The following is a 13,430-nucleotide window of genomic DNA, read 5'->3' as shown; positions in this document are numbered from 1 at the left end:
AGCATAATTAAAAAGTCAAGAAAACAGATAGCAGTTGGTTAAAAAGAGAAATTAATATTGTGAAGACCTGGTTACAGGAACCAAATATCAGCTTTTACTACTTCTCCTGAGATTTGAAGGTCTGTTCAGTGTAAGAAACGAAAGCAAATAACTTGGTTTTTCCTTCCCAGCAGAAAGGAACCTCCCATATCATTGGGCATCTTCCCGCTACCTCCAGGAGATGCACTTCTCACACCTGATAATCACAGAGGAACAGTGGAAACTCCTGGGTCAGATAATTGGAAGTTCCGTGAACTAAGTCAGCCACGTTCCCGCACCAGTTTAAAGGTGACCTAGTGCTTTTATTTTTCCCATCTGGTGAGGTTTTAATAATATGTTTCCTATGATGCATTGTGCCTGGTTGAAATCTAAGCCCCAAACTATCTTTCTTTAGTTCCTAATCTTCTTAAAATGAGAGTCTTTCCAGGTGAGTTAAAGGTAAGTCTTTTTTTTCTGTTATATGTTTTGATGAATGGGTCTCAGGTTGCACTGGACTATGGGGGAAAGACCAGGATCTCAATTCTGGTTTTCCAAATACACCACACCCTTTTCACCAGTTTTCTAGATGGGTAGAGTGCCTTTTCTAACTCCTCCATTTCTTGTCTCTCTGTATTAACTAATATTTCAAGCTACAGTTTTCTTTTAGATGGCTTGGGGTTACGTATTAGGTTTTTTCAACTGCACTATGCTGTTCAGATAACTGTTGCATAATGTCTGTAACCTTTAGAAGTATTTAAGGTATCCTAGATTGTACAGTATCCACCTAGCAGGCATTTGTCAAGCTCTGAAGTGGTTTACTAAAATCCACTGAGTATAAGTCAGAAGTCATTTCTATTTAAATTCCTTAAAATTCTTTAGGCAGTTCAATATCGAAATCTTTAATCAGTTGTTACAGCTTGGGGTTGATTATCCAGCAACCAAAATGTGATGTTCCTTGATCATTCTTCCATGTCTGTGTACAGCTAGGTGGATTATGTGCAAGTCAAATTGTCTGGTTAAGGGACATCTTTTGCACTCTTGGGACACTGAAACTGTATTCCGAAATGCAGAAACTAAAGTACTGTAAAGTAAACTGAGAAAAACAATGTCTCTGAACTTGTGCCTGATGCTTATTCTTTCATCATGTGTGCCATTTGACACAGCTCTAAAGCCCCTAGTTGCTCCACAATTTGTGCCAGTACATTCTGTGCCCCCACATCTCTCTTAGATCCTATGTATGTAGCCCATAGGAGGCCTTAGGTGAGTTGCATCCTTATAGAGTGGTGTCTCCCTATCCCTTCACAGTTGTAAAGTGGATTGTACACATGAGTGTGGAAGGTAACTTTGAACTACATGGCAAAGAAAAGGTAAAGGTAAAGGACCCCTGGACGGTTAAGTCCTGTCAATGGTGACTGTGGGGTTGTAGCGCTCATCTCGCTTTCAGGCTGAGGGAGCCGGTGTTTGTCCACAGACAGTTTTCAGGGTCATGTGGTTGGCATGAGTAAACCATTTCTGGCACTGTGGAACACCATGACGGAAACCAAAGCTCATGGAAACGCTGTTCACCTTCCCGCCACAGTGGTACCTATTCATCTACTTGCACTGGTGTGCTTTCAAATTGCTAGGTTGGCAGGAGCTAGCAACGGGAGCTCACCCCATTGCAGGGATTCAAACCACCAACCTTCTGATCAGCAAGCCAAAGAGACTCAGTGGTTTAGACCACAGCGCTACCCGCAAAGAATATTGCACATTTAAGGTGGGATAGATAAGTTAAAGGAAGTTGTCAATAATGTACAGGCTATACAATTGGATTACGGAAGGGGACAGTAAAAAGATACAACTCTTGTAACCCGCTTTGTAAACCCTTCAGGCTTGGGGAGACTCCCTCCTAACCGATTAGCAAAACCATTTCTTGGGAAGAGCAAAATTTGCTAAGTTATGTGTCTATTCTACACAATACTCCATTCTGTGTTGTTGGGGTTTTTTTGCCCTGCTCTTTCATGAAAGACATCAGGGTGGTCTTCCTAGTTCTTGCCCTGCCTGTTTTATCCAAACAGTCACCCTGTGAGATTGGTTAGGGTGAAAAATGATAACGGTGTTAACTCATAATGCCAAGTTATAGTTAATTCTAACCATGGTTTGTTGTATATACCATGAATCATAGAAACATATAAACTTCAGCTTGTTTCTCCCAAGCTTGATTTGTTTTCCCCTCTGCTCTTGCCTCATACCTTTATAGCTGGACATATGCCTGGGGTGGCCAGATAAACCATGGTTAAGCAAGAATGCCAGGTTCAGACATAACACCCAACTGTAATTGAAATGAACCACAGTTTGTAAGCAAACAGCAAACCATAGCATCGCATTGTGGCTTGTTGCCAGAAAACAAAAATGGTTAGTCTGCTGGGCCGGGTTCACACTTTGGCTAAATAGGCAATTTGCATTATGTGCTCAAGTCCCTTGGCTAGTCCAGTGAGCTTCACTACCAAGTGGGGTTTTGAACCCAGGCTTTTCACTATTCTAAGTTTGATATTCTTGGTGGTAGTCAACTTAAGGTATACTCTGGGTATACCAACTGATATTAATGAACCTAGCTTAGCCATATTAATATCAATGAGCCTAAGTAAATCTTGGTTGAATGTCAGCTACTGTTTGCCGACATACAAGCTGTTTTCCTATGACTGTGCCCTCCTGCCCCAGATGAATAGAGGAAGGGAAGGAGGAGAACGCAGGATTTTTGAGGCCAGAATAGATGTCACAACACTTAAAATCGCAATGAGAAAGTAAGGAAAAATAAATTAATACCCGCAGTCAGTTTTGGATGAAGCATTAGCTAATGTTTGCCCAGACAGTTGGATAATTCAAGTTCAGGACCAGAAATACAGCAGTTGCAGTAGATCAGTAGAATTCTAATTATGAAACTGGGCTAATCTGATTCTCTGTTAAACTATTCAAACTAAGCTCTGAGGTTTCCTTGGCCCCCTTCTGTTGGCAGTTGGGTCATTTGTTGTGAGCGTTTTGTCTGCTAAGGTCAGTGAGTGGTCCGTGTGCTGCATTCTTTCCTGGATGCAGCTGGAATACAGACGTTGGGAAACGTTTAAACAAAAGTCAAGTTCTTCTTCCGCTTGAGTGCGGAGCTCTTTGGATGCACTTGGTTACGACTGCAGCTTCCTCTTAGGCTAAATTATTGAGAAGTGTCGGAACTGTGTGGCTTTTTTTGGAAGAGTGGGTGAGATCCGAGAAATTGGGAGAGTTGGGAGAAATTGGGCAGTTGTCTTAAATAGTGTACAGTACTTTTAAAATGTTCTACGAGTTTCTGGCTGGGGCAGGCTGTGAAGACATGTTACTAGGCTTGACCATTATCATTTAGTATGCCCTGGACTGGGAGGAGATGCTCATCAGTTTCTAGCATGGAGTTATCTGATCTGCAGGAGAGAGTGAGGAACACCGGCTCAGGGCTGAGTGGTTGCAGGCCTAGACCAGAATCTAGTAATTTTCTCAGCCAGTTCAGAGTGAGGCATTGAAGCAATGTATTATATTTAGATGTTTATATTTAGAGTTCTTTTATTTTAACATTTTATCACTTGAGTTTGGTCTTTAGTATGGTTTAGATAATTTCCTCGAAATGGGATGGAAAATCAATCCATATAAATACATGCTGCTATCAATTCACTACTTTTTCCCCTAGGAGGTAGTATTTATTAAGTTTTAATGATTAAAGTGGTCTTTATCTCTGCTTCATACTGATGTACTTACTACCAAAATGCACTTACTAGAGAGTAAGCTCAATTTAACATAGTGGGACTGACTTCTGAGTACATACAAGGCTGTACTTTCAACCCTCAATTTTGTCTCCTTGTAAGCAGTTTTGGAAGAAATGTTGCCTCCTTCCACAAAGGCATGAAAGTACACACTTCTCCTTGAGTGGGGTTATTACAGGCTGGACCAGGGAAGATACTTTATGACAAAACTAGAAGGATATAGACCCAAAGATGTTTGCTGTCTCGGTCCAGTATACCTGAAGGAGTGTCTCCACCTCCATCGTTCTACTTTGACACTGAGGTCCAGCGCCGAGGGCCTTCTGGCGGTTCCCTCACTGCGAGAAGCCAGGTTACAGGGAACCAGGCAGAGGGCCTTCTCGGTAGTGGCGCTTGCCCTGTGGAACGCCCTCCCACCAGATGTCAAAGAAATAAACAACTATATGACATTTAGAAGACATCTGAAGGCAGCCCTGTTTAGGGACGCTTTTAATGTTTGACGCACCATTGTATTTTAATATTTTGTTGGAAGCCGCCCAAAGTGGCTGGGGAAACCCAGCCAGATGGGCAGGGTATAAATAATAAATTATTATTAAATTATTATTATTATTATTGCAGTCTCCGAATTGTCAAGCTTAAGCTAGAAGGATAGTTATATAGTGGCAAAAAAGACTTTGCTAAAGGGACGGAATTCACATGGCCCAAATCTGGAAGCTGAAAGAAGTGTTAAGAGGGCAGGTCAAGTGCCAAGGAAATTGGGGGTTGGGGTGATCAAGGCAGTCTGCTGGCAGGAGCAAGGGAAAACACAGGTGTAATTCAGAGAACAACCTGTGATGGTGGTTGCAATGATGGAAGAGTGAAGCAGAAAGCTTGGGTGGGACCAAGGATAGGTGTTGGTGAATCTGGTACTTCTGGGCAAGGCCAAAGAGCTATGGTAGAATTGTTCACCAGGTCCCAGAATTGCCCTGATGCTGCAAGATTGCTGCTGGCAAAAGTGCCTCAGTGTGCAGGATTTTTATTCAAGGTGAGGAACTGATATTTGCACCTGCCATATGTAGTATCTTTGTCACAGAGGAATGTGCTACCGCTGATGTTCTTCCCTCTTATCAGTTTCTTGGCAGACGCCCAAGCTTGGATAATCAGAATTATTTCCGTTTGCTAAGTACCGTATTTTTCGCCCTATAGGACGCACTTTTTCCCCTCCAAAAATGAAGGGGAAATCTGGGTGCATCCTATGGGGCGAATGCAGGCTTCGCGGACCTCTCCGCAAACAGCAGGAGCGCTCCCGCTGCTGGCGGAGAGGTGCCTGCATGCTGAAGCCTGCGCGCGCTGAGCTCAGCGCGCCCAGGCTTCGCGGACCTCTCCGCTAGCAGCGGGAGCGCTCCCGCTGCTGGCGGAGACGTGCCTGCATGCCGAAGCCTGCGCGCGCTGAGCTCAGCGCGGCCAGGCTTCGCGGACCTCTCCGCTAGCAGCGGGAGCGCTCCCGCTGCTGGCGGAGAGGTGCCTGCATGCCGAAGCCTGCGCGCGCTGAGCTCAGCGCGTCCAGGCTTCGCGGACCTCTCCGCTAGCAGCGGGAGCGCTCCCGCTGCTGGCGGAGACGTGCCTGCATGCCGAAGCCTGCGCGCGCTGAGCTCAGCGCGCCCAGGCTTCGCGGACCTCTCCGCAAACAGCAGGAGCGCTCCCGCTGCTGGCGGAGACGTGCCTGCATGCCGAAGCCTGCGCGCGCTGAGCTCAGCGCGGCCAGGCTTCGCGGACCTCTCCGCTAGCAGCGGGAGCGCTCCCGCTGCTGGCGGAGAGGTGCCTGCATGCCGAAGCCTGCGCGCGCTGAGCTCAGCGCGTCCAGGCTTCGCGGACCTCTCCGCTAGCAGCGGGAGCGCTCCCGCTGCTGGCGGAGACGTGCCTGCATGCCGAAGCCTGCGCGCGCTGAGCTCAGCGCGCCCAGGCTTCGCGGACCTCTCCGCTAGCAGCGGGAGCGCTCCCGCTGCTGGCGGAGACGTGCCTGCATGCCGAAGCCTGCGCGCGCTGAGCTCAGCGCGCCCAGGCTTCACGGACCTCTCCGCTAGCAGCGGGAGCCAGCACTGGGCTCCCACGGCTTGCAGAGAGCTGCCTGTTTGGGGGCTGGGGTCGGGGGAAGCTCGGGCTTCCCCAACCCCGCGCCTGGGGGGGAAATAATTTTTTTCCTTTATTTCCCCCCCAAAAAACTAGGTGCGCCTTATGGGACGGTGCGTCCTATAGGGCGAAAAATACGGTATTTCATCGTCTGCAGTTGGGGCCATACTATATATAATGATACAGAAAACTAGTGCTTTAAGCAAGAGTCTGTCCCATTCATATGTAAAGCAGGGGATACAATTTAAATCTCAAAAGGGGCACAGGCAAGGAGTTGCTTGACCCTTCACCTTTCACGTATCTGACCTTGGAGAAGGGTCGTGAGAGGATTCTTGACATAACATTGAAATTGAGATTTTCTCTTCTTGTCAGATGCCACTATAAATGGATCTGTTGAAATACCACTCTGATGTACTTCTTTATGCAAATGCTAAGCAAGTGTTCTGTAAAGCTTTGAAATTTAACGCTGGATTGCCCAGTGTTGCATTTGTAGTTGCAATCTGTTTCAACAATATGGTCATATCCCGTTATTTTGCAGTATGAAAGAGGATCACAAGGGCTTCTGTAGGCAAAATGTCTCTTAAATTCAGCTATGTTTTCTGCTTGTAATACACTTAGTTCTTACATTAGTTCCTGGAAAAAGTACGTTTTCTGAGCCATTGAGAATGATCTTGGAACTTTCCGTGGCACAGTTTGCTCAACTGAATACTAAGAAGAAGCAGTACAATTTCTGTGTTGACCATTATTTTTTTTACCTAACTTATAGAATCTCTCTCTCTCCTCCTCCCTTTCACTGTAAATGATTTCAAAGCACCTTGCAACAATAATAAAAACATATAAATCAGACAAAAATGCACTGTCAAAAAGCATTTAAATCGCACGTATAGAAACCACAGAGCCAGTATAAACAGTATCTAATTTTTTTTTAAAGAGATGTTCAATACTATTACAACCATGGGAGAATAGGACAGATTTTTCCTCGCTCCTGAAAGGTAACTAAGGTGGTGTTATGCAGACATGTCTAGGAGGAGAACTGGCTCCAACAAGTCTAGTATCCATCCGGTGCCTGGGAATGTTATCATATAAATTCTGTAAATACTTTGAATTTCTCTACACTTTAGGATGAACTTTCTGATGTTAGCCAAGCAGGTTCCAAATGTACTACGCCAGTCTTAACTGCTGCTTCAGATGTCCTTGCGCCTGCCGAATCTCCCTCGAAAGAACACAAGGAAGGGCTTGAGAAGGACTCCGATATAGGGAACAAGAACATAGAAGTGCAAGTAGCCCAAGAAACAAGAAATGTGTCTATTGGTAAGTTCCTAGAATGGCTTGTGTGGCTAGAGCCAATACTATGTGCACTTTAAAACTGAATTTTTTCCTGTCTTACGTGTAAATATGTGTGCGTACTAAGTTCCAGAAGAATGTTGTTGTTGTTTAGTCGTGTCCAACTCGTCGTGACCCCATGGACCAGAGCACGCCAGGCACTTCTGTCTTCCACTGCCTCCCGCAGTTTGGTCAAACTCATGCTGGTAGCTTCGCGAACACTATCCAACCATCTCGTCCTCTGTCGTCCCCTTGTGCTCTCCATCTTTCCCAGCATCAGGGTCTTTTCCAGGGAGTCTTCTCTTGAGGTGGCCAAAGTACTGGAGCCTCAGCTTCAGGATCTGTCCTTCCAGTGAGCACTCAGGGCTGATTTCCTTAAGAATGGATAGGTTTGGTCTTCTTGCAGTCCATGGGACTCTCAAGAGTCTCCTCCAGCACCATAATTCAAAAGCATCAATTCTTTGGCGATCAGCCTTCTTTATAGTCTAGCTTTCACTTCCATACAGAAGAATAGTTATTGATAGTTATTGATTAATATTTAGGAAACGTGGTGTTTTTGTGTGATAAGGTACAAGTATATTTTGGTGTGGTTATCACACTGGGGGTGGGGACAAAATTGTCCATGGCTTCCAAATCCATTGTATGGTCTATGAAGTATAAATATTCATACCTCCTTTACGTACTTAAAATAAATTAATAAAATGTTAAAGATCTATAAACTGGAAAAAATACTATTTCTTATATGGAAATGTGTTTTGTGCAGAAAGTGTCTTCTTTGTGAAGTCACCTTTGCAGTAAAAAAATATTGTAATTTTTAAGGGGCAATGGAGTGGCCATTTAACTTGTTGCCAGTGTAATTTTATAGTTCAGATGTCTGTTCAGCCATGAATATCTCTGGTCTTAATCTCATAATTTAGCCATTGCTTCATTGGGTTGCTGCGAAATTAAAATAAGATACCTAGTAGTTCCCTTAAGCTCTTGGGATAGGATGAAAAAGAAATGGGAATAAATAGTTACTTCTGCTCTGTTCCCCAGGTTCTAATGAAAATGAAGACAAATCTGAAGTTCAGGCAATCATCGAATCCACTCCAGAGCTGGATATGGATAAAGACCTTAGTGGATATAAAGGGTCAAGGTATTTTGCTGAACACTTCTCATCAGTAAAGAACTTGGGGTGGGGGAATGTAAAGGGCAGGGTTCTTGCATGGAAGAGATCCATTCATGCAGTGGGCCTTTCCCCCCTCCTCCTGTGCACCCCCATACCCCCTAGGCCTGCCCCGTCTGACTGGGGAAACCCTCCAGAACAGGTTTAAGTGAAGGCGGGGGTGGGAGGAAGTTCCATTGCGCAGCAGAGCTTTGTTCCCTGCATGCATACCCCACTTAATGCTATGTTGAATTCCACGTATAAGATCCAACAGTCTTGTTGGGCAAATTCCAGGACCCCGAAGACCCATACATGGCCCACGTTGCATAGGACGCTTGGGAATGTCTGAAGCAATACAGTTGTCCACTGTGCTGCTGCTCTGCTTTTGCCTGCCTGCCCACCCAGTGCAAAGGGTCCTGATCTGCTGAGAAGATCGGAGCAGTGGGTTATGCAGCAGTCATTGTCCTTTTACTCAGGGTCTTCCAGGAGAGCTAAAGACAGTGTGTGAGAGAGCAGTGGTGAAGCTGCATGCTCTGCTACCGGGGGCAGAGAGCAGGCGGGGGCATGGCTGGCATCCCGGAGGGCGTGGCATGCTGTCCGTGGGGGTGTGGCACGCACCCCGGGGGTGTGGCACGCTGCCTGTGAGGGCGTGGCTTGCGTTCTGGGGGCGTGGTGTGCCACCTGTGGGGGCGCGGCGCATGTCCGGGGAGGCTGCCGCGATGTCACCCTATTGGAATAGTGGTGCCAAGGGTGGTCCGCGCCCTCCGCACCCCGTTCCTCCGCCAGTGCAAGAGAGTCTTGTGCTGCTTCTGATCTGCTTAAGTGCTCCAGGATGCAAGGGCAGAGGGCTCTTGGGGTGAGAAGTTAAGGAGGGCTGACCTCCTACTGGTGCTGTAGGGAGGTGGGCCAGGGGAAAAGAGTGAAAGCCAGTCAAGTGGATGAAAGGAAGAGTAACCCAGGTCACGAGCTGTGCATTTGGGGTAAGTGGGGAAGAAGCATTACCTTGACACATGTCTCTGCCCCTTAAGTGCACCCACTGGCAGGTTTCTAGCACATAATTCTAGAGACACACCTGACTGTAATGCCTGACTTATATTGGCGGTTGCCAATGTGACACCCTCCAGATGTTGTTGGACTACAACTCCCATCATCCTCACTTGTTGGCCATGCTAGCTGAGGGTTTATGGATGTTGTAGTCCAACAAAATATGGAGGGCACCACGTTGGCTACCGCTGCTTATTGCTGTGTTAGCTTTTATGGGCTGGAACCCACATTGTCAGACGCATGAAGTGATTTAGAAGACCACGTGCCCACACACATTGACACTCATTTGTGTGCGTACATTTACATATTTTTAAAACTTTTATTCTCCTGACTTTTAAATTCCAATTCTGTTGTGCAGCACACCTACCAAAGGCATAGAGAACAAAGCATTTGATCGTAATACAGAATCACTGTTTGAAGAGCTATCTTCTGCTGGCACTGGTCTGATAGGGGATGTGGATGAAGGAGCAGACCTACTGGGTAAGTGGGTATTCTAAAAAAATCCTGTTGATTTCCATCCATTTCTTCAGCTTAAGAACTGTGAAGGTAATTGTTCTGTGAGAGTTGAGGAATGAAGTTGTTGAGAAAAGTATTCATGTTCAGTACTTCGTTTTAAGTAAGTTTCTTCTATATATAAAATGCTTACTAATTAAAAATGGTGAAATTGAAAACATTCAGTCTCCTACATGAGGTTTTTACCAGAGGGAGTCTTTCGACTATTTATTCAGATCTCTGCTTTAGTGCAGTCCTAGGTTGCACTCAGAAGTAAGTTCCATTGAGTCCCTGATAGGTTTGGGTAAGGTTTCAGAGCAGGTGTAGCAGCTGCTCACCAGGTGAGAAGGAAGTCATGTGACATGGGGAGGATATCTGAAACAGCCCCCAGAACCATCAGCCTGTACAATAATATGCAGAGGCACAAGACTACCCAAATATGAAGTGAATCTAGCATTTGCTCTGAGTTTTTAAGGACTGGTGAAATAACAAGTTTAATTTGGTAAATAGCAAGCTGAAAATAGAGCCCTCATTGGCTGCTCCTGTCTCTGTCAGTCATCAGCATACAAGAGCAGGAGGGGCCTCATTTCTGAAATACGGTCATCCTCCATTCTTTGATATGCAGAGGTCCCTCTCGATACCCTTTCTAACGACCCACATCCAGATCCATTACAGCCTAGATGATTTTTCCAGATGGGAACTTCTCCACCAGCTATAGTTAAAGGAGATGAGCCCAGTTCCACAGTCAGTTCTGTTAAAGAATGTAAGACTATCCCCATTAGGAGGATTGCTAAATCTACATAATAAATAAACCTAGCACTGCTCAAACTTTGTAGATTCCAATTTGATGCAAATCAAGGCCCAATAGCAGTTTGGTGGGTTGGTTCTTGCAGGCTGTCAGCAGATGTCTTCTTCAGTGTCAAACATTGGCATCATATGGAATCAGTAAGCCAGATGTCTCTATAGCAGCCCTATACTCGGCTGTAAGAGGGACACATTTTGTAATGTACACTATTTCCCCAAGCAGATTTTCTATTTTGGGTCACGAAGAAGACCAAAGAGGCCCATTTAAAAGGATCAGAAAAAGGCAAATGTTTGTAACTGCTAAATATTATTTTGGATAGTGAGCCTAAGATTCTAGCTAGCCATGGGCACAATAGAAGATGAAGGTTTGGTTACTGAGTGGAAAAACTCAAGCTGAATGGGATTCGCCTGCCCCTATCCCTCCTGTGCTTCCAGAAAAGTCTCTAGAGGGTCAGTGGCCCCTTCTGAAGAGCATGTGATGGGCTGCAGTGGGAAGAGGGAATCGCCCAAAATCAGCTGTAGGCCAAGTTTGCAAAATGTCATATTTGCAGAGCTACAAGCGAGACCTCGAATGCAGATTTAAATTCAGCAAATGTAATAGTAGTAGTATATAAGTACTCACAGAAGGAAACAATGTTGACAAGGGAGTGTTTCCAGCTGATCAAGAAGAAAAATAGACAACTACCCAGTTGTGTTGCATCTCTGGGATGGTTGCCATGACTTTGTTGGAAAATGTCAGAATTGTGCAGGTTAGCCAGAATCCTCACTTCCTTTTAGTGTACATGCCTGAACTGTGTAACCCAAGCACAAGCATTAAAGGGCCAGGTGGTCGAGCTCAACTGCCGTGCTCGCCCTGATAGAGCTCATATGGGTGCCTTCTCAACACTACACACTCCAGGTTCTGTTGAGCAATTGAGGTAGGCCTATATCACTTGGCAACTGCGGCTAGTAGGATTGCTCTTTTGTCTGCTTCCCTATGGCGCACCTTCATTTTTATGCTATAATGTCAGCACAGCACGGTATACGCCAGGCACTGCTGCAGTCACAGGAATGAAAATAAAGGTTTCAGTAGTAGTTCTGCTCTTTCTGGAGTTGAGCAGGAAACATGCCCTGGCATAGCCCAGGTGCCAGGATTTTTTTATTGGAAGGTAGTTACCCTAGTTACAAAACTCTGCATGCAGCCTTGGCTAGAATTATGCCTTTCAACAGATGTGCTGCAGATACTCAAGTACATTTTATTCTCTTTGTGGTGGGCAACATAAATTTCATTCATCTATTTCAAACAGCATTTATGATTTGACTTTATTTAAAAATTTAAAAAGCATTACAGGTATTTGGCTTTCGAATAAGGGGGAGTCACATATGTAGCTTGGTGAATAGCATCAGTCTTCTCCATTCATTGTCCTCTGAAATTAAGTTGGCTGATTTGAATGAATATACGATGGACAGCATTAACTAGTGAAATGGAGAGTCTTGACTCTACTGATGTCCTTTTAATGGGTTTATTAATGAGTTGCTTTTAAAGCTCTTGATGTCTGTTTTAAGAGAGGGTTGCAAACACAACTCTCATAGCCTGGATTAGGGATGAGGAACCTGCTACCCTCTTGATGTTGGTGGAGCACAGTTTCCATCACTCCTGACCTTTGGCCATCATGGCTGGATGGGAATAGAATCCAACATTTGAAGGGTAGGAGGATCCCAGACTTTAGCCTGGATCTTCTAGGATTTGAAGGGAAACGACTAAACGTGGCAGAATAATCCTAATGTGTTTATACAGAAGTCCTACTGAGTTCAGTGGGACCCAATTTGAAATAAGTGTGCATTTTGTATGAAATGCAATTGTTTTGTAGCGTGATATGCAATATATCTGCTGTTTGACTTATGGAGCATGGTTCCACAATGTTAGTTTACATGGGATTCTCCAATTTTCTTTCTCTTGGGCTGCATACCCAGGGGAATATTCTGGTGTGTATGTTTTTTATATTTTCGAAAGTGATTGTTTTGAAGTTCAATATTCTTGGCTGCTGCTATCATGTTGTTATTTTGGTTTTTATCCTGCTTGGTATCTCCCCCCCCCCCAACCATTTTGTCTGATAATCGTTTCTCTGTTAGGGACACCAGCAGTTAAAAGTGTAGTGCAAATAACTCAAGCCTATCTCTACGAACAGCACTTTTTGAAATTCTCTAAAAACTCAAACTTCAGCCACTTTTGAAGAAAAGACCCATTATTTTCTACAGCTATAGGCAGATACTGGCCCAAATTCTGTCTTGTAAAACCACCCAAACATGGAGAAGCAGTTGGAAATAAGAACAGGGTTTGAAGTATTTTGTATTCTCATTTTGTATCCTCCCTGGGATCTTGGGATGAAGGGCAGTATAAACAAACCAACAAACCTTCTGAAACCATCATGACTGTTTGCTGATCACTGAGTACAGGGCCGCCTTCTTTTGTATTTAAAGCACAAGCACATGTCAAATGCATTGTAGGGTGTAAATTGAAGAGCTGGCTAGTTGGAGGGCATGAAGAATGCATTGTGATGCTGCTATCCTGGCAGAATGAGGGCAGGGTTCCTTTCTCCTGTGCAGCAAGTGCAGTAGATAGGAAGCTGCCTTATACTGATTCAGACCACAGGTCCACCTAGCTCAGCATTGGCAGCAGCTCCTTGGGGTTTCAGGCAGAGTTTTCTCCCATCCCTACCTGGAGATTGAACCTTCTTGAGACCTTCTGCATGCAATGC

General features: G+C 45.0%; 1 protein-coding gene across 6 annotated transcripts in view; it reads left to right on the top strand.

Annotated features, from left to right (window-relative positions):
• Positions 1 to 13,430, top strand: part of SPAG9 (sperm associated antigen 9) — a 79,108-nt gene that overhangs the window by 31,345 nt on the left and 34,333 nt on the right. For 3 of the 6 annotated variants that reach the window (XM_083430002.1, XM_083430004.1, XM_083430006.1), the window contains 4 exons: positions 174 to 327; positions 7,007 to 7,196; positions 8,244 to 8,343; positions 9,755 to 9,876. In XM_083430002.1, the coding sequence (XP_083286128.1) occupies positions 174 to 327; positions 7,007 to 7,196; positions 8,244 to 8,343; positions 9,755 to 9,876 (566 nt within the window). Of the gene's footprint in view, positions 1 to 170; positions 328 to 7,006; positions 7,197 to 8,243; positions 8,344 to 9,754; positions 9,877 to 13,430 lie in introns of all 6 variants that reach the window. The other 3 variants (XM_083430003.1, XM_083430001.1, XM_083430005.1) reach the window with 1 other exon arrangement.

This window comes from Podarcis tiliguerta (genome assembly GCF_965153285.1).
Source record: "Podarcis tiliguerta genome assembly, chromosome: 2".
Classification (NCBI taxonomy): Eukaryota; Metazoa; Chordata; class Lepidosauria; order Squamata; family Lacertidae; genus Podarcis; species Podarcis tiliguerta.
This window is presented reverse-complemented; position numbering and strand designations above follow the sequence as displayed.